This window comes from Rhinatrema bivittatum, chromosome 6 (genome assembly GCF_901001135.1).
Source record: "Rhinatrema bivittatum chromosome 6, aRhiBiv1.1, whole genome shotgun sequence".
Taxonomy (NCBI): Eukaryota; Metazoa; Chordata; class Amphibia; order Gymnophiona; family Rhinatrematidae; genus Rhinatrema; species Rhinatrema bivittatum.
The window spans coordinates 31362343-31384061 of record NC_042620.1 but is presented as its reverse complement, the minus strand read 5'-3'; the positions used below and the strand labels follow the sequence as shown (position 1 = coordinate 31384061).

Sequence of the window (21719 nt, the reverse complement as noted above, 5' to 3'; positions counted from 1 at the left end):
CAATCTGTCTTGAAAAACCTATTTCCAGTTTAGTATCCAACTCCTTCCACAACCACCTGCTGTGATTCAGGCTGCCTCATCTTAGTCTGTGACACCCCAGTTGTTGTGCCTGTTGCACTTGTTGGGTGCCATTGACCTATTAAAGCGTGAATCAGCCTGTAGCTTGCTAATCACCCATATGTGAGGACTACCAGCCTGATTGACCTGGGATAAAGCGGAGTTGCTTACCTGTGACAGCTGTTATCCCAGGACAGCAGGATGTAGTCCTCATGAAACCCACCCGCCGCCCCGCAGAGTTGGGTCCGTTGCCGTTTTTATTGTTTTATTTTTTCGCTCGCACTTATTGCTACAAGAGAGACTGAAGGGAGACCCTTGTGGCTGAGAATATCATGGCATGCTGGGCATGCTCAGTGTGCCAGTCAACAGTTTCTAGAAACATTGACAGAAAGTTTTCCGTGATAGGGCTCCATCCAGTGATGTCACCCATATGTGAGGACTACATTCTGCTGTCCTGGGATAACACCTGTTACAGGTAAGCAACTCTGCTTTTTTTTATAAAACTTCTATCCCACCAATCAACATTTCTGGGTGGTTTACAGTATTACACTCATAAAATCAACAAACAGTCCGAATATAAATATAAAATCAGTACAGGCCAATAAATAAATTATGTCCAGATGACAATAGTAAACTAATTGTCTATATTTTAATTACTTATTTTGCTTTGTTTGTTTCTTAATTTTGTGAATGTTTTTATGTTGTCTGCCCCAAACCTTGAAGGTTGAGATGCAAGTAATTTTAAATAAATAAATAAAATAACAATAAAACATAAAACAAACCAAAACAGAAATTACATGAAACATAAATCATACTTGCATATAGCATTAAAAATCTCCATTCAACACTGCAAAAAGTAAAATAAAACACATAGACCTCATCAGACCCTGTGCAACCGAGTGTGCATACTGTGCAGGAGAAGCCGCGTGGCTGCTGGAAGCCGAAGAAGGAGAGAGGCTGCAGGCTGCCAGTGCTCAAGCCGCCGCCAGCCATTGGAGAGGCCCGTTTTTTGTTTGCGTGTGCGCGTGCCCCCTTGCACAGCTTCCACTCTTCCCCCCACCCACCCAATCAGGAAGGCTAGTGGGCCGTGGTGAAGCTCATCCCACCATGTCTGAAGACATCAAGAGGCCCACAGGGCTGTTGTGGAGCTCATCCCACCACGGCCCGAAGACATTAGGAAACCATTTGTGTATTTGTGTGAGTGACTGAGAGACTGTGTGTCTGAGAGCCTGTGTGTTTTTGCATGTGTGTGTCTGTATGAGGGCCTGTGTGAATGTGTCTGTGTATGTGTGCCTATGAGAGCCCATGTGTGTCATATAGGCTCTCACAGGCACACAGACGTACATGCACATAATGTATCTGTGAGAGAGAAGGAATGTGTAGAGAATGAATGTGTTATTGTTTGTGTGTGTGAGAGAGAAGATAAAATTTGGACATCCCTACCTCCCCCAATCCATGACAATCTCAGAGTAACTGAAAATCAAACGATCTCAGGTATGGCAAACAGGAGACTTTTAAATCTTTATTAGATTTAATTATTGGGTGTAATTTGATAATTCTACACTTTTTAAATATTTAGTATTTTGGGGGGGAATAGAACATTTTTTAATTGGATTTTTTTTATTCATCAGATGTTTTGAAATATTTTATTGGTGTTTGGGAAATTTTGTATATTCTATTCATTAACTGGTTTGAAATATTTTTTTTTATGAATATGATTTTATTATTATGATTGATGTTTTATATTTCTTGATTTTATTATGTAATGTTTTTGTGAAAAATAGTAACGTTTCTGTTTTTCCATTGTTGTTCTGCATGTAGAGACTGGTTTGTTGTGGGTTGCAGTTCAGTTCTTCTCAGTACGTTTCTGTTTATACTTTCTGATTTCTTCATTCTGTATTTGGTGAGGGTCTGTCTATGTTCTGCATATGTGACCGAGGTGAGGTATTTTGCTGACATGTAATTTCTGTGTCGGGATCTATAGCAGCCTGGTTTCCTAATAAGAGTTTTATTGGTGTTCTAGGGCCTGGTGTAATATGTGCAGTGTTTCCTTTTCATAGATAAGGTTGTTAGGGTTGATTTGGTATGGGAGCTTTACTATATTGTAATGGTAATTCTGTTTGTTCATGGCTTTCTGAGGGCAAAGCTGACACCCAATACGCATTACAAAAGTCTAATTCCGTAGGAGTTCCAAGTGTCTTTTTTGTAGTTTTCTGATTGGCACCACAGCAGTGCATGTAAATATAATATGCATGTTGTATGTGATATTTTTGCCTCAGAAGACTGCACTTTTGAATGTTCTTTTTCATGTAAAATGTATTATAAATGCATAATTTAATTGTGTGTCTGTAAAGGATGTGGGGGTGCATGGGTTGGCGTGTGTGCAAGACTGTGAAGTTTGCCTAGGGAACCTAATACCCTTCCCTATCCAGGGGTTCTGGGATGGGAGGGGGTGTCAGTTTTAAAAAAATATAGATTGCAGGATGGAGCTGGGCTATATTTGGTAGGCCCGGGACAGGCTCTGAATGAATGGGGTGGGGAGGGAGCACAGTTATTTTTCGCACAGGGCAGCAACAAATCTAGCACCGGCCCTGGACCTCATTCATATCAAATGCCAATACAGAAACATTAAATCCAACCCTATATCAAATCTTCATTAACTAGCAGCCTTAATCCCAGGTTAAAATGATTCTCTTGCCTATCCAAATTGTATGCCTGATTAAAAGATAAGATTTTATAATCTGTTTAAACTTCACAGAGCTCTCCGTCTTTGCTTCCAATGGAAGAGTATTCCAAAGAGTAGGTCCCTGTACACAGAACAGTCATTCTCTAGATTCATCTAGCCTGATATATCTAAAAGATGGCACATTTAACAGATACTGGGGCACAGATATTAAATGGCAAGTCAGCTGCTATAGTTTTAGGGCAACATTAAAAGAAGATGGACTAGGTTTTTAAAACCCTTAAAAACCAATAGAAGAATTTTAATCTTGACCCGCCAAGCAATTGGTAACCAATGATCGCACTCTAAAATAGGTGAAATGCGCTGTCTGATTGGAGTCCCTGATATAACATGTGCAGCAATGTTTTGTACACACTGAAGAGCACATAAAGATGTTTGTGGCAAGCCTAAATAAAAGGCATTACAGTAATCAAGAGAGGATGTTACCTGGGAATGAACAATAGTCTTCAGATCATTTTCATTGAGATAGGGGTGAACTCTGTAGACCATTCGTAGTTTTAAAAAGGCATTTTTTGATAACCTGGTTAATGTGTGGATAAAGAGAAAGCAATGAATCCATTATTATCCCTAAATTGCAGGTCTTTCTTACAAATTGGAATTTTGACATCATCAATAGAGATCTTATCAAGAACAGAATGGGATGGGTATCTAGCCAAATATAGGATCACAGTCTTTCCATAATTCAGAGTCAAGCTATTTTTTTTTTTTAGAATACCTAAGCAATTAACAATTCTACTAAGTCCGTTTGTAAATGATCCCACGATTAGAACAAAAAACTGAATATCAGGTAATCAATATCAAGCCTCAAGTTCCTTGTGAAGCTATATTGCTTATTGCTTCTGAAGGGTTTTTCACTTAGAGGTCATTTATCAAAATGTATTAGGGCGTTATCACGTATGATAACGTAAATGCTCACAATCACGGGATTTAACTACACCTTTTTTCTGTGCGTTATGCTTGCAATAGCTGTGCGTTACAGGATTTATTGCAAATCCCGGTTCAGGAGGGGGGGAGAGAGAGAGAGAGAGCCTCTGTGGAGGTTCACTTGTATTTGAACTTTTTATACTACTGTAAGAGGGGGCATTATGAACTTGAGGTGAGGTTTATGGGGTGGGGTGGATTCTAGGGGGCAATTTTACATGCACAGTCATACGTACGAACAGAACAGTCATACGTACGTACAGTCATACGTACGAACAGAACAGTTAACACCAGTGAAGATTTAATGTGATTTGGAGGGATGAAAGCTAAAAGAAAAGCAGATTTGCACCGTGTTCTCTCTACCTAGTTTGATGCTTTCTCTGCCTAGCTGCAATCAAACAGGTCAATCCAGTACCGAGCGGTAGGAAGAGCTGCGTTAGTGCCGGGCGCACCCGCGGTTGCCGCACGCACAGTGCAGCTCACCTATCGCTCGATCCTGTATGTAAATAGCTTGCAAATGCAAGCTGCGTCTAAGAAGTGTCCGTGAAGCGTTAGGCCTGCGCAACCCATTTTACTGTATAGAGCGCCTATACAGTAACCTGGGTGCACGGGCCTAACGCTTCACGGACACGCTGGTATCTGTCATTTCAAATGTCATTTGAAATGACAGGTACCAGGAAGTGGCCAGTTTTCCGATGCTCGGGATTGTCAGCCCTCTCCCCTCCTCCCGAAGCAAGGCGCGAAAAGCAGCCTTGCTCCGGGAGGAGGGGAGACAGGACTGGCAGTGTAAAGTGAAAAAAAAAGTAGCAAGAGCGAGGGGAGAGAGGACGGTTCTACGCTTGGGATTGCCAGTCCCCCCTCCCCTCCTCCCGAAGCAGGGCGCGAAAAGCAGCCTTGCTCCGGGAGGAGGGGAGGGGGGCCTGGCAGTGTAAAGCGACGAAGTGACTTACTTTTTGCAGCCCCCCTCCGGACATTGGCGAGGACGACCGCGGCTCCCCTCTCCTGCCTCCAGCTTCCCGCGAAGATGGACGCCTGCACGGTGCAATTGGGCTGCTCAAGACGTGACGTCACATGCCGTGACGCCAAACGTCGTGACATCACGCCTTGAGCGGCCCAATTGCACGAACAGGGGCCGCTTTCGCCCGTGCAGGCGTCTATCTTCGTGGGCAGCTGGAGGCAGGAGAGGGGGTCGTCCTCGCCGATGTCCGGAGGGGGCTGCAAAAAGTAAGTTGCTTCGTCGCTTTACACTGCCAGTCCTCTCTCCCCTCCTCCCGGAGCAAGGCTGCTTTTCGCGCCTGCCTCGGGAGGAGGGGAGAGAGGACTGGCAGTCTCGAGCGTAGGATTGCCCGTCCTCTCCCCTCTCTCTCTTTTTGGCGTCCATCATCGAGGGCAACTGGAGGCAGGGGAGGGGAGCCGCGGTCGTCCTCTCCGATGTCCGGAGGGGGGCTGCTGCTCCCCTCGCTCTCTTGCTACTTTTTTTTTTTTTTTCGTTTTTTCCGCTTTGGTTGCTTGCTTCGGGAGGAGGGGAGAGGGCTGACAATCCTGAGCGTAGGATTGCCCGTCCTCTCTCCCCTCGCTCTCTTGCAACTTTTTCGCTTTTTTTTTTGCTTCGGGAGGAGGGGAGAGGACTGGGGCTGCCCCGGAGACCAGCACCCATGGACGCTGCCAGGGCAGGAGAGCGGGGGCTGGGGAAAAGTTTGCCGCCTACCCTTACCCCTGCCTCTAACGCAGGGGTAAGGGTAGGCGGTAAGTTAGCAGGTTAAACACGTGGCAAAACGGCAGGGTAAAATAGCGATAGTCGGGGCGCGTTACTGGATGGTAGGGAATAGCTAATTCAATCGTTTACATGCAGTATACATGCCGCGTGCGGAAGGGGTTGCCCGGGGATTTTAGGACGCGGTAGGAGTAGGTTAAAGGGGATAGTGTATCGCGGGTTGGACTAACGCGGCCGAAAAGTGAGTAGAAAGCCGGTTAGGAGCAGGGTAACCGCGGCCGCACTTTACTGTATTGAGCTGAAAGTAGGTAGAGAGTAAAGTGTACAAATCTACTCCTCTTTTACCTTTCATCCCTCCAAATCACATTAAATCTTTACTGAAGGTAACTTTTCTGTTCGTACATATGACTGTGTATGTAAAACTGCCCCCTCTTACAGTGGTATAATTAACTTTTTTTGTGAGCTTCTTCAGAAGTGCTCTCTTCTCTCTCTCTCTCTAGCCCAAACCACCAATTGCGATAAAATCATATTCGGTTGGCAACGCAGCTTGTGATGTGAAAATAATGTGGGTGTAATAAATTTAATTTGCGTTGTGAAAAAATACGTAAAATCAGGAAAATTAGCCTAACCCCCCTTTTTTTTTATATCACAGGTGCTGTTTCTGCTATATTTATAGCAAAATGATGAATCTAGACCTTAGTCTTTTATTAAGGTGTAACCCATTCCCAGAGATCTATACCTTGCTTCCTCTAAATGTTTGTTGCTTGCTCCTTGTCCGTTGCTTGTTGATTCTAAAATTCCATTTATTGCTCGTTCTGTCTAAAGATCTTTTGGTTCTTTCTAAAAAGCTATCATCTTGGTCATCCTTAAAGGTGTGTTGCCATTTGCTTCTAAAATCTGTTGCTTGTTATGTCTTTTGCAGGTTTTAGTCTTATTCATCTGATTGCCACTGGGGTCTCCTCCTTCTTTGGGTGCAGTCTTCTCATGTTTGTGATTTACGTATACTGTCAGCGATGTCAGAGGCAGTCCCAGGAATCAACAGTCATCCACCCAACTACCCCCAATCATCTTCATTACAAAGGCAACACAACCCCCAAAAATGAGAAGTACACACCAATGGAATTCAAGGTAGGATGACTTGCAAAGGACCCTACAGGACTGCTGTTTGTGTCAAACTTTACCTAGTCCTTTTCATTTTATCCCAGGCTGGAGAAGAGAGAGACAGAAAGTTATTAATTAGGATCTCTGATGATTACAAACAGGAAAAGAAGTAGTTAGGATATTAAGGATTCCAAAATCCATTAAAATTAAGTATCTGAAATTTCAGAGCAATCTTATATATTAATGCTTTCAGTAAAAAAAAAATTCTGTAAGCAGAAGTAGATTTTTGCACCCCATGAAATAATTGAAGGATATAGACCTGCATTTTTAGGGTGAAGATTTAGCTTTTTTTTTCTTTTTTTCCCAAAAAAACATAAATATTTCAGCAACTAAGCAGACTTTCTTTGATCACTGAAGCAGGGAAAGCAATTTCACCACTTGAATCTCATTGGCCCTGCAGTCTACGAAGGCAGCTCCTGCTTGCATAGTGACAGATCCTTCTGCTCAGCCTTTGATCACAAGCACGCAGGGAGTGTCAAAAAGCCAATTGTTGATTGGTGTATTTGGCGGCCTCCCAGGCTATAATGCTTCTCTCAACTAAATTAAACCAATCCGCTAGACCAGGTGGTTCTCAACCCAGGTGCAAAAGCTTCCCTACCCCTCTGGTTGTCAGGGTAATGAAAATAGGCAACTTGATCCACCGTAAGCAAACGTTTCTCTTTTGTATTGATTGTGGATTGTAATATCCCACAAAGTAGCACAAGAAGACTTGTAACTGTAAGCAGGTCCTGGTTCAGCGGTTATTTCTGAGAGCCATTAATCCATGCTGCAGAAGGAAAAAGAAGTGACCTTGGGCAACAGTAACAGAAAAATATTGCTGCTTTTAGAGAGAAGAAGTAAAGACTTGATTTTTTGTTTTTTTTGCACGTGAGAACAAATATATCGCTCTTTAGGAGAAGACGAGTGCTAATGAGCAGGTTCAGATAAGGTGATAAAAATGACCATAAACCTTAGTGGCTATAAGATGTATACTTTGTAGGCTGGATGTTAAGGTCTCTGCCCTTTTATTGGGAAGATAAACTTGGTATCAGATACTACTGTTTTAACGCTTTTCTCTTGTCTGCCTCTCAGAGCAGAGCCCATGACCAAACACCTTATCCCTTATCCCTTCTTCATAGATGAACGTGGGAAGGGATCCAGATTCTGGCAATGGATCTCCTAAAACCCAGATGTGTCAGCGGGATTGGAGGAGGGGAGCCTTTAGGACTGGGTTCAGAACCACTGAATTAGGCACATTAATGAGATTTTATTGTAACCACTTTGAGCTACTGCTGGAAAAGCAGGACAAGAAATCTAATAATGAATACATTTTAGCAAAAGGCTTAGTCCAGGTCAATGGTAATCAACCTGTACCACTCAGTGAGTCATTTTATCGTCTAGCTGAGCCTGACAGTCATGTTCCAATGTCCTTTTCATTTTAATCCTCAGATTAAATATTAGCTGTATGTGATAAAGAGCTATTTTTAAAATCCTTTGCTGTAAAGGACACACATTGAGCATCCTGAAAAGCCCTGTTGCTCTTAAATCACAGGTTGAATTTCAGTTGGTTTGGACTTCTGTACTAAACAGCAGTGAGCCTGTACAGTTAGATTATTACAAACTACAAACATCTTTATTCCATATGGTCTGACTTTGATTTTGTTTTTCTTTCAGTTTTAGGTTGTTAGTATTCACATATTATTTTATTTATTTATTTCGAGGCTTTTATATACTGAAGTATAGCGGGATGCCTTCACTCCGGTTTACAAGATAACAACTTAATACAATTTTATAACACTGGCACAACTTAATATACTGGTAACTGAGAAAGGGATATAGGAGAGAGGGAGCAACGAATACAAACTTGAAGGGAACATTTTACAACAAACATTAAAATCATAAAGACGGGGGGAGGGGGCGTAGGGCAGAGCTCCTAGATAGGTGAGGGTTGCAGGAGGAATAGGAATAGGAGGACTATTACATTACAGTAGCAAAGTACATTTCACCAGGAGGCACAGGAAGAAGATTAATTTTAAAAAAAGATAGTTTAGCCAGGCAGGAGACTCGAACAAAGAAGATTTGGGGTTTTGGTTGAACTTTATCACAACTTGCTTTGCTGGGTCAAATGTGCTACTTGTACTCATGGCCGGTGCAGGTATATTAGGTGCCGGTTATGTTGATGGATCCTTATGCTGAGATAGGATTGACATAACTTACAGGGAGTAGCCCTGAGGGTTCCCATTGTCAGCAGGTGGACCTGGACGAGGCAGAGACCCAGCTGGAGCTTTGCCTAGTCCAGCCCTCATTCCAATCGGGTTGAGCGATTCGGTGCCAGGAGGTCCTTGGAAGGCAGGGTCGTAGGCTGGTGGAGATCAAACGTATCTGGGAGCAGGCAGTGGTCAGTGGTAGGTGGCGGTCAGGCATATTCCAAAAGCAGGCAGTGGTCGGTGGCAGGCAGCGGTCAAGCGTAATCCGAGGTAAGGCAGTGGTCAATGGCAGGCAGCAGTCAAGCATATTCTGAGATCAGGCCAAGGTCAATCCAAGTATCTGTACAGGAGGGACAGGTCGGCAAGGAACACTGAAGACCACATAGGACCTGAAGACGAAATGCGGAAGACAAGGCTGGGCTAGAGACGAGACGCTGTAGTGACACGCTTTACTTGGAGTAGTGGAACCTGTTGCTGAGGCATATTGCTGCTGGGAAATTGCCTTTTTATAGGGCAGCATCAGTGATGTCGTCTCCAGGGGCCACAGGGACTTTCCCCCTGCGGTTCCTTTAAATGTAGCAACATAGCTCCTGCCTAGGGGGAGGCGCAGCGCCCTGGAATCGGTGGAGTCCTGTCACGTGAAGGTCCAGCGACTAGTTTTAAGGCTAGTATTTGTTTGCCAGGGTTCAAATTGTTTGCGTAGTGGGAAAATAGTCTTTGATCTAGTAAACGAGTGTATTTGTTTTCCAGTGTTAGAATTGTTTGCTAGTTTTAAGATTTTGCAGGGCTTAATTTGTAGACAAAAAGGAAGTGTGATTGTGGAACAAGGGAGAGGAAATCAATAGGGGGAGGAGATGGTGGACCAGGGCCAGAGCTGGGTGAGGGACAGGAGGAGAAGCCAGGGGTGAACTCTCTCCTACACACATACAGCAGACAAGACAGGCATTCACCTCGTGCCTCTTCACCCTTTCTCATCTTAGCTCATGGCCTTTCAGTTATGCTAGGAAATTGCACCAAAACCAAGGCCACATGGCAGTTATCACCTCAGGGCAAGCAGTTCTAACACTGTTTGCTCTGCTTTCTCTGGGGCCTGGGGGGAGCCAAAACTAATCGTGCCACCACCGTTTCTGCTCCGTTTCAGCAGGGACCTGGAGCTGATTTACACCAACAGTTCTGCTCTGTTGTCAGCCCTGGATAAAATAAGGCGACGGACTACCATTTTGGGTTGTTCCACCAGACATTACGCCCTGGATATCTGACATGTAAAGGGATTGAATTAGTACAAGTTTGAAATTTGTGAGCTGTAGTGCTTCATCGAGGCCAGGGTTGAAGCCTCGACAACTGGCACATACATTTCAAGCTTTTGCTAATTCGACTCCTCTCTGTGTCTGCATTTTGCTCTGCAGCATCTGCTTCAGTGTCACCCCTTCTCCTCCTGTTCCCTGTAGAAGAGGAGAGTAGAGTCTGGTTTGGGGAATAGAGTGGCTCTTGTCTGTGTGCTCCAGGCTTACCTTCCATCCTCCTCTTCCCTGCCGGCTGCCTGAAGGGGAGGGGCTGGAGCAGAACATCCCTGCTGCTCTGCATCTTAAAAGAAGTGGCAGAACTGCATTCCAAGTCATCCCTCCAAAATAATTAAGCCCTGAGTATTGGTTTGCTAGTGTTAGAAATGTTTGTGTAGTGGGAAAATAAGACTTTGACTCTATGAACTAGTAAAAGATAGTATTTCTTTGCCAGTATTTGAATTGTGAGTTTGCAAAGGTCTCTTGCCTGATCTGAGAAGGTGAGATTACTGGTTCCTGGGCAACCAGTTACTAGTTTGATTCCTATCCTCCCACCTACCCCATCTCAATTTTTGATATATAGATTATCACCCCCACTAGGAGGAAAGTCTTTAAAATTAGTCAATAAGTCATATAAAATAACATTCAATTATCCTTTATTTTAGTGATTAATTTTAGTCCTGCTGCTGCTTATTCACTAACTCACATTAATCACCTAGTTATCAAATTTAAAAACCATAAAGTTTAAAAACCCTAATCCAATGTAGCAACTCTTAAAATGAGGAACACCTACTCGTTACCAGCCTTTAAGACTTTAAGATACAGACAAAAGCCCAGCAGCAAGTTGGGAGGTGTTGTACGTGTGCACCTGGTGCAGAGAGTTCCTGGTCCAGTCTGTGGAGGCTAGAGTGGCAGACCTGGAAGAGCTGAGGCAGACAGACAGGTATGTAGAAGAGATCCTTGGGGACATAGTAGAGTGGTCCCAACTCCAATCTAGCAGCCCTTATGCTGCTTATGAGGATCAAGGTCAGATGGCAGGAGACCATTGCCTTAGTGTGGCAGAACGTAATTCTGTACCCAGGACCAGCCCACCAGGCGATGCTTTATCCTCTTGCACCAAGGATGTGTCTCCAGGGTTCCTTGACCAGGAGGGAAGGGTTAGAACAGCTATTGTAGTGGGTGATTTGATCATTAGGAAAGTAGATAGCTGGGTGTCTGGTGGGCATGAACATCACTTGACAATTTGCCTGCCTGGTGCAAAGGTAGTGGACCTCACACACCACATAGATAAGATTTTCGAGAGTGCTGAGGAGGTACATATGGGTATTGATGGCATAGGAGGGTGCAGATGGGAGGTTATGGAGGCCCTTAATTGGAAATTGAAATCCTAAACCTCCAGGGATGCAGTCTCAAAAATGCTTCCTACTCCACGTGTAGGACCCCAGAGGCAGGCTGAGCTCCAGAGATTAAATGCGTGGATGAGACGATGGTGCAGGAAAAGAGGGTTTTAGGTTTGTTAGCAACTGGGGAATATTCTGGGGAAGGGGAAGCCTGTTCTGATGGGATGGGCTCCACTCTAACCAGAGTGGAACCAGGCTGCTGGCACTAACCTTAAAAAAGGAGATAGTGCAGCTTTTAAACTAGCTGACAGTTGCTCAGAAGTGCATGATTTGCAATGATGTATCTTTGAAGGGTGCTAACAAAACAGGGTAGGTATAGTGCCCTAATAGAGAGGTTGCAATAAATGCTAAAGTAGCCCAGGTGCCTTTATTTGATTTATATTCTGCTTTTCAGGTACTTCAAAGTGGATTCCATTCATGTACTGTAGGTATTTCTCCGACCTCAGTGGGCTCACAGTGTAGGTTTGTACCTGAGGCAAAGAAGAGTGAAGTGACTTGCCCAAAGTCACAAGGAGTGATAGAGGGATTTGAAACTTGTTTTTTCTGATTCACAACCCACTGCTCTAACCACTAGGCTACTTCTTTACTCCTTTATCTAAAAAGCTGACAGAGCAGAAAGAGTCTGCTCTGTCAGCTAAGTACCCCATCAACTGATAAGTACCCCATCAACTGATAAGCAGGTTGTTAATACAAAGCAAAAACATACTTGGAAATGTCTAAAAAAATGTCTAAAAATGTCTAAAGAAATCTAAAAAAATAAAATGGGAAAGTTAGAGTGTATAGCACTGGTTGAAGAGGTAGATATAACTGGCATCTCAGAGACTTGGTGGAAGGAGCACAACCAGTGGGACACTGTCATACCAGGGTACAAATTATATTGCAATGTGAAGCTATATGGTAAAGAGAGCATTTTGTCAAACAAGATAAAAGTTCTGCAGGAAACAAAATGCACTGTAGAATCTTTGTGGATAGAAATTCCATGTGAGAAGAGGAATAGAATAGCAGTGGGGGTGTACACCGTCTACCTGGCCAGAATGAACAGACATGATGATGAAATGCTAACAAAGTAGGGAAGCTGACAAAATTAGCAACACAGTAATAATGGGTGACTTCAATTACCCCAGTATTGACTGGGTGAATGTTACATCAGGACATGCTAAGGAGGTAGACTTTTTAGATGAAATAAATGACTGCTTCATGGAGTTTCTGGTACAAGATCCAACAAAAGAGAGATCTATTTAAGACCTAATCCTTAGTAGAGCTTCTGATTTGGTGTGAGAAGTAAATGTGTTGGGTCCGCTTGGCAACAGTGATTATAAATTAGCAGAGAAACACATGCATAAGTTACACCAATTTTCCACGAGGACTTAGGCGCTTAGCTTCTCTTTGAAAATTATTCCACCAGATTTTCCCACACACGCTTCCACCTGCTATTTAGCGCGCAGACATATTATCGGGAAAATATACACGCATAAATTTGAATTGTCAAACCTACACAATCCCAGGAATGCCCCCGCCCAGGCCGAGTACACTCACATGTGAACAGGATGTATGTGCGTAAGTTCATCCACGTATCGAGCAGGCGGTTTTTCAGAATCCCATTTCTGCATGTCCAACACTGTTTTAGGTGTGGAAAACAGTTATGCAAATTACTCTCCCTGTGTAATCACAGCAAGTCAAATTAGGACCGACTAGGTTTTTTTTTTTTAGCTACAGAAAATCTAGTTTCCATAGCTTTTCAATTAGTTCTCTTCCACACATAAATTCCCACGTCAGCATGCCACATGGCGGTAATACCACCGCGCTTCTTTAACGTGTCCCTCTTAGGCCACAGTAGGTTGGAATGCAGAGTCACGCTTTTTTTTTTTTCTTTTCAAATCTGTTTATTGGGGTGCAACCGCAAACAAAGTTACAGAAATGTTCAAAGCAAAACACAACAAACAGCGCTATCTCCCCTTAACTTTATACATTTTGAGTAAACCCCCCATCCCTCCCCCTTGGAGAACCCCTGGACCAGCTTGAAAATCGCAAAGGAATCGACGGTTGATTTGTACATACCCATACAGTTTACAGTGTACAATAAGACAACTTTTGCCGCATTAAGTGAAATTTGTTCAGAGAAAAGTGAGATTATTGCAGGGAAAAGCGAAATTATTACAGGGAAAAACGAAATACCACTCCCATAACTTCATGTACTAAGTCAGACAGCAGTTACAAACCCTCCATCGGGGCTAATTTTTGAACATTATGAGATAGAGATTGATAGTAACAAGCCCAAATCTGATGAAAAACCCGCTTTTTCCAAGGAGAAAACTGTTTATACCTTGAACCATACTCCAATTGGTAAAGTTCAGTGAATAGGGAAGACCACATCTCAAACATAGGAGGCAGGGCTTCAATCCATTTAAGCATGATACACTTTTTAGCAATTAAACAGGCTTTGGAGACAAAAATAACATTGTCTACATTCAAACTTTGGTCTCCTATATCATTATTAAGAATACAGAATGAGCAGGACCAGCAAACCTCAGTGTGCAATAGTACAGTCAACCGACAACGAATGGATTCCCAGAATTTTTGTATGGTCGGACAATCCCATAGTGCACAATAAACTTGATTTGGTCGTGGTAATAAAGTAACTTCATTTATTTCAAACGGTGACTCCTTGTTAACATCCCGCACATTCATGGCATACAGTTTGACAGCAGTCCCCGACACGGTCCCGTGTTTCGCCTGTCGGCTGCTTCGGGGGGAGCGAATTCCACCCTTGCATTTTGTGTGTCATCTTAGTAATTGTGGGAGGGATATTTAGGGCATACCATTGCTTGGGGTCTGAATGTATAGTAATGCCCAAGTATTTAATAGTAGAGGATGCCCATTTCACCGGGAAGTGGTCCCAACTATCCTTCAATGATCCCTGCAAATCCAAGGCCTCAGTTTTGTCAAGGTTCAATTTAAATCCCGATATAGACTGGTAACTTTTAAAAATCTCCAATGCAGCAGGTAAAGCTGTTTTGGCCTTGGACAACAGGAGCAAAATGTTGTCAGCGAACAGTAGGGTGAGATATGAAGTATTACCCACAGGGATTCCCGTAACCTCCGGGGTTGATTTCAACTTACATACAAGTGGTTCCACTGTAAGACTAAACAGGAGGGGGGACAAGGGGCATCCCTGGCGCGTACCCCGCTGTAAACCAAACTCCTGTGAAAGCTCGCCATTGACTGATATCCGTGCTGTGAGGTTGGTATACAACAAGGTAATATAATCATAAATTCGACCCTCAAAGCCCATTTTAGAAAGAGCCTGCTTCAAAAACGGCCAGGCTACCCTGTCAAAAGCCTTTTCGGCGTCACAGGTAACAAGCAACGGTTCAGATACCTTGTTCGCTGGGCACAACTCCAAAGCAGTGAGCACCTTATGGATGTTAACGGTGGAACGCCTCCCTGCTACGAATCCCACTTGGTCCGGAGATATCAAGTGAGGCAAAATAGATTGCATGCGATTTGCCAGAATTTTAGCATATATCTTAATGTCTAGATTGAGGAGAGATATCAGCCGATAAGAGGAAGGTAGCAAGGGATCTCTCCCTGCCTTGGGGAGGACAACAATCGTGGCAGCTCTCATAGTACTCGGCATTTCCTGATTGTCAGTCATCTTTTCATATACCAACTGTAATACGGGGCTAATCTCAGATTTTAGAGCCTTGTAGAATATAGAGGACAGTCCATCTGGGCCAGGTGCTTGGATCGCCTCAAGCACCTCCCCTTCCCCAATAGGGCATTGCAATTTTTGGAGCTGTAATGGGGTTAAACAAGGTAAAGATACCTCTCGCAAAAATTCCATGATTTTCTCCTCACATACTGGGTCCGCAGAATATAAGGACCTGTAATAATCGGAGAATATTTCGGCTATCTCAGTAGCGTTAGATTTAATCTCCCCCCAATGATTTTGAAGATTGGCAATGAACTTAGAGGATTCCTGCACTTTTAACAGATGAGCAAGGAGGCATCTAGCTTTGTTGCCGTATTGAAAAAAGTTAAACTGTCTGTGGTGTAAGGTATGCGCTGCCCTCGTGTGTAATAAGTCATTAAGGGCTACCTGCATCTCCCGAAATTGAAGAGAGATGCTAGTATCTCCAGGGGAACCCAATTGTCTCTTGAGGGCCCTAAGCTTTTTTTCCAAACAGAGAATTTCATTATCAAGTTTTTTCTTTTAATGGCTAGAATAGCTAATAATATCCCCCCAAAGAACAGCCTTCGCCGTTTCCCAGAGGAGAACAGGCTGATCCAGATGTTGGGCATTCGAATCCAAGAATGCTTGCCATTTACTTCTTAAATAGTCAGGAAATGCGGGATCACTTGCTAAAGAAGCAGGAAGTCGCCAGTTCCCCCCTGTGCGGGACCACTGATCTGAAAAGTTCCCGTGACCGGGCTATGGTCTGAGATTACCAGCGCCTCAATGGTCGATTTGGTGAATTTTGGGAAGAGGGACTCTGAAATGAGCAGATAGTCAATCCGGGACTGAGCCGGATGGGCTTTTGCTAAATGCGTAAACTCTCTAGTTCCAGGGTGTAACACTCGCCACAGATCCTTAAGACCCAGATGATTACAGAGAAAACTAGGTCCTTTGCGTTCGCTGATTTGGTGACTCTGCATTCCTGACTGGTAGTATATCCAATTCAGGGTCTATGGCAAAATTAAAATCTCCCCCTAGCACTATTGGACAGTCCCCCATCTTGACAAGATGAGATAGTAATGTCGTGTAAAAGTGGTGATCATATACATTAGGAGCATAAATTGACGCAAGAAGTATGGGAGAACCCATAAAGATCCCCTTTACTAAAATGAACCTACGCTGAGGGTCTTCCAAAATTGCTTGCTTAGTGAAGGGGACAGATTGATGAATCATAATAGCCACTCCCCTGCTTTTTGAAGACCCCGTGGCATAATAAAGTTGTGATACCCATTTTTTCTGGAGTTTTAGAATCTCATGGGGGAGCATATGCGTTTCTTGTAAAAACACTATTTTGGCATGAAGTCTAGTTAGGCGGGCAAAAACGTTTTCCCTTTTTATGGGAGTGCCTAAGCCTGCTACGTTCCACATAACCATATCTACCGCCATAGTATCAAAGGATAATTTCTTGACAGCACTTGTACACTATAAGATATGAAAAGCATGTGTAAGATGTTCAGTTGCCCTACTAGCTGCATAGGTTTCAACCTGTTTAGGTAACAATACAACAAAAGTAACAGGAACCATACCATCCTCCTTATTGAAAACCCAGAATTCCCTTGGTCACAGAAGTTCTCCACATCTATTCCCCCCCTCCCCCTCCCCCTCCCCCCCTTAGAATTGAAAAGGCAGGGCCCACTATAAGACCACCTATACAGGTCCCAATAGTCATGGACCTACCTCCCCCACACCCAAAGTGGAAATAGCCTGATTAAATCGGGAGAAGATCACAAAGAGATGTTAATGTGTTCGGCTGCCCCCCCAGCCCTCCAACAGCTGAATATGAAGCGTACTGACCCATTTGCAACCGCTAGGCGCCTCCATATTATTATCATCGCAACAGGTTTGAAAATGAGAAAAGAAAGAAAGAAAAAAAAAACCCACACTAATCTGTTAACAGAAAGGTAAGAACATCATATCAGATACCGTCACCCGCTCATTGCTTTCCCTTCCAATCCAAACTGAAAATATAAGAAGTGTGTCTTCCACATCTTAAGTGTTTAATCCAAGGCACGAGGGACACCCTCTGTCCTGCACATTGGAGTCATGGAAGGTTGAGAATGAAAAATCACGGGTGAGGAAAAAATATAAATGGCTTCCAGTGAGGACACTTTACGTCCGCTAGGTCAGACTTAGGTGGCATCTGTCTGAGCCGGGCCTGGAAGATCTTGAATATAAGCCCTGGCTTCCATCGCAGAATCAAAAATCCTCATCTGGCCTTGGTGGGTGATTTTGGGCTTAGCGGGGAACATGAGTGCAAAGCGGATCTGCTTCTTGAATAGCTCTGAGCACACGTCCTGAAATGCCTTGCGCTGCAGGGTCACCCTCGGGGAAAAATCTTGAAAAACTAAGATCCGGTGGGCTTCATAATGAAATTCATGCACCTTTCTGTAATGTTGTAAAACTAGGGAGCGGTGCGCAAAGTGTAGAAATCTAGTGATGATCACTCGAGGTTTTTGCGCAGCGTCTCCTTCCATCCACCGCCCCAGACGATGAGCTCTCTCGAACAGGCCACCCGAAGGAGAAGCCAGGGATGGAACCACACTAAGCAGCCAGGCCTCTAGCACGCGAGCAAGATCCGCTTCAGGTAAGGCCTCCGGAAAGCCAACAAAACGAAGATTGTTTCGACGAGACCTATTTTCAAGGTCGTCGATCTTATTTTCCCTCACTGCTGCTTGCTTAGTTAGTTCATCAACACGCTTCTCTAAGGCCCCAATGTCGTCTTCGGCTAGGCCCATCCTGCCCTCCAGTCGTTCGGTGCGGGTGTCAAATTCCGTGAAGGAAGCTCGCACATCTGCTATCTGTTCCGAAAGTTGATGCAGGCGCACGTCCAGGGCAGACACAACGGCCTGTGAAATCTTATCTTCTAATGATTCACCGTCCAACATCGGGGCCGCATTAGCTGCAGCGGACATTTTGCTGGTGGGGTCGGCGGTTTTTCCTTCTCTCTCTGAAAGGATCTAGTAGCCATACAGCGCTCCAAGACACTCTAAAATATATTCTGGTAAGTATAGCACCCTGAAGGAGGCAAATTCACCACGCCACTTGATCAGATGGTCAGGATTTGAGTGGATTTAACCGGGGAGGCAGCCGGAGCTCGGGTAAGGCGCCTTACGAGCCCACCACATCACGTGATCTCTCAAGTCACGCTTTTTTTAATAAGACGTTCTCAGCTAGGTCGGACCAGTGGTCCATTGAGCCCAGCATCCTGTCACTTGGAAATACTCGGCAAATCCTAATGGGGAGATGGTGATCCTTCCGTCTGCCTGGCTAATAACCGCCAGTGGTGCCGTGCCAGTGCAGAGGCAGAACTCAAGGGACTGTCTTAACGCAGGGGAATTTAATTTAGAAAGTGTGAGTGTACATACAGACTTTGTGAAGTCACATGGGCCCAACAGCTAACTGATGGAGATCATCTAATTGAAGACTAAGGACGAATGTGACTTGTGAATTATAGGACCAGCAATTAGCGGACCAGTCCGGATTTTGTAAAAAAAAAAAATAAAAGTGCTCATTTTTCCTGATATCTTTCAGTTCTTTTAAAATAACACTCCAGAATTGTAATTAGATAGTCTAACACCTGGAAATTTGATGGAGGATCTGCCTTCACCGACATAGCATTCAAATGCAATTAATAGCTTATAGAGCAGATGTGCGCTTGTTAACCTAATGACAGATCTGTAACTTATTTTGAAGTCCTTAGTCTAAACCGTACTGGCATCGCCGCCGTGCCTTTACTGAAGAGAATGTATTTTGAAGACCTTATTGGCTAGTTGTGATTGTTCTGGGACTATCGGTGTTAACGTCATCCTACTCCGGTCTGACTCTGAAGATGTCCATGTACAGCTGCTTGCGGTATACCCAGCCATCAAGGGATGGCCATCCAAACTTAGAGAGAGGAGGGGGAAATTAGCTTTGAATACAAGAGAAAATGTGTTTTTGTTTTTTCTTCCAGTTCTGTCTATGAATTGCTTAGGAATAGGGTTTGTATGAAAACAAATGATTTGTAATCACTGCCCCTGCTGCCACCCTGCCTTCCCGTTTTTGCCAGCCCCTTGAGCATGTTCAAAACTTGCGGGCTGGCACTTCCTGTCTGCTGATCTCGTGCATCAGCCTTCAGGAAATACTGACCTGTGAGTTTTGGATGCACTCGCAGGGCTGGCACAGACAGCGAGGAATGCTGATAGCAGCTCTGCCTCTGGGGAGGAGGCAGGATGCAATGTCCTGACTCCCCCCTCCGTCTTGCCTAATCTCATAAATGAATTTGCTCCTCCTCCAAAAAACCCCCCAAATCTTCCTTTCCACTCTTCTTCTCTCATAAAATAAAGCTGAATCCTCTTTCATATCAAAGCCGAATCCTCACTAGGCACGTTTTGTAAAAGTCTAAAAACATACTTGTTTTCTCAGGCATTCAGTGAGCCACTGTGAGATAGTAATGTTAATTATAGGAAGTGTCATTATGTCAGATTAATTCATTATGTGTTTAGTATGATATGAAAATTGTATGCATAATGTTTATTTGGAGATGCCATGTTTCTTTTTTTTATGAATGTTAGCATTTTATTAGGTCATCTTTGGTGCAAATATGGTGTCCCAGTCATGTGTTTTGTAAGTGATTTAAGAGTAATGTTCATTTTATGTCTGTTTATTTGTGACCTCTTAGTTGTTTTATGATAATGTGGAATACAAATGCTTTAATATAAATAAATAAATAGAATAAGTAGCCCCCACCCCCAGACAGTGCCCCAGTCCCTCTCCCTCCTGCTTGAACTTATTTAAAAAAGTTACCCCCAATTTCTCCTCCCACTTTCCCAGTCTAAAACAAAAATTAGTCCTTGACCTCCTTCCTATCCTACAGAAACATTCTCCCTCTTTCTCTCCCTCAAACACACAAAATGTCCTAATGCTGAGCTGGCGGGAGGTCACAGCCTTGCCTCCTACCTGCCCAGTGTTGCTTCTGCTGGTGGAGGGTAAGGCTGTGTACTCCTATTGAAGGGGTTCTGGAGGCTGGTTAGGCACTGTGCAGGGTCTACCTTTTGTTAAGAACATAAGAACCTGCCATACTGGGTCAAGCCCAGCATCCTGTTTCCAACAGAGGCCAAACCAGGCCACAAGAACCTGGCAAGTACCTAAAAACTAAGTCTATCCCATGCTACTGATACCAGTAATAGCAGTGACTATTCTCCAACACAATTAATGGACTTCTCCTCCAAGAGCTTATCCAAACCTTTTTTGAACCCAGCTACACTAACTGCACTAACCACATCCTCTGGCAACAAATTCCAGAGCTTAATTGTGCGTTGAGTGAAAAAGAATTTTCTCCAATTAGTCTTAAATGTGCTACTTGCTAACTTCATGGAGTGCCCCCTAGTCCTTCTATTATTGAAAAGTGTAAATAACCGCTTCACATCTACTTGTTCAAGACCTCTCATGATCTTAAAGACCTCTATCATATCCCCCCTCACCCTTGGGCGGGTGCAGGGCTGGCTTAACCATTTAAGAAGATGAGGTGACCACTTAGGATGGCAGTTCTGAGGGGCGGCAAAAAAAAAGGAGCAGTCACAGCGAAACAATAGACCTGACTGCCACTGAAACCCACAGAGCAGTCAGCGCTAGTAATCACTTTGCCTCATGTCGTTCAGGTGCACAAATAACCGCTGCAGGCTCTGCCTTTCACCATGGCTGTTTATTTTTGTGTTTTAGGTTTCACTTTTATTTTGAAGTGGTTTGGCTCACTTTGTGTTCGTACCACTGACAAGGTTTGAGCTTTCAGCTTTGTTCCTAGGGTTTCTCCTGTGATGCTGGGGAGAGAGTGAGGCTGGAGCTGCTTCCTAATCCAGCCCCTCCCCTTCCCCCTCCTCCCAGGTAGCTGTAGGAAACAGGAGAGGAGGGGGAAGGATGAGATGGATGGCAGAGCAAAGAAGACTTCAGTTTCTCTCTGCAGATTTCTGCTTCCAATTTGAGGTCTCCTAGTCTGTATTTGGTGAGAGTCTCTCTATGTTCCTCAGGTGTGCCTGTAGAGAGGTGTTCTAATAATATGTAGTTTCTGTGTAGGAATCCACAACAGTCTTGGCTTATTCTCTTTTCTCAGGAGGAGGTGTGCTTCATATATGATGCTTGCATTTTTTGCAGAGTTTTGTGTGAGATGAAACTCGTATTTGTCTCATTTGTCTGCCTTGACTAGATTGTAAGCTTCTTGGAGCAGGGACAGTCTCTTATGTGTTTCTGTACAGCACTGCTTACACCTTGTAGCACTACATACATGTTTAGTATTGGTGTTATAGGGTCTGGTGTAACATTTAGAGAGTTTCCTTTTGATAGGTGGGGTTTTTACAGAATTGTTCTGGAAGGGATAGAGATGGAAGTCAACATTATTGCTCAGTTTAATTATGAAAAATCTCAGGCGGATGCAAGTATGAAGGTTTGGCTTGGGTGACTAACACCATTGCACCTGCCCTGGACGGTGAGAGGATAATCAGGGGAAGAAATTATTTTATGTGAGTCATAAGGAGAGGGAGGCAAAT

The 21719-nt window shown here is 43.9% G+C and overlaps 1 protein-coding gene across 1 annotated transcript in view; it reads left to right on the top strand.

Annotated features, from left to right (window-relative positions):
• The window catches only part of SEMA5B (semaphorin 5B), a 750498-nt gene that overhangs the window by 695346 nt on the left and 33433 nt on the right, over positions 1–21719 (top strand). Inside the window, 1 exon segment of the mRNA XM_029605220.1 lies at positions 6358–6563. Within this exon segment, the coding sequence (XP_029461080.1) occupies positions 6358–6563 (206 nt within the window).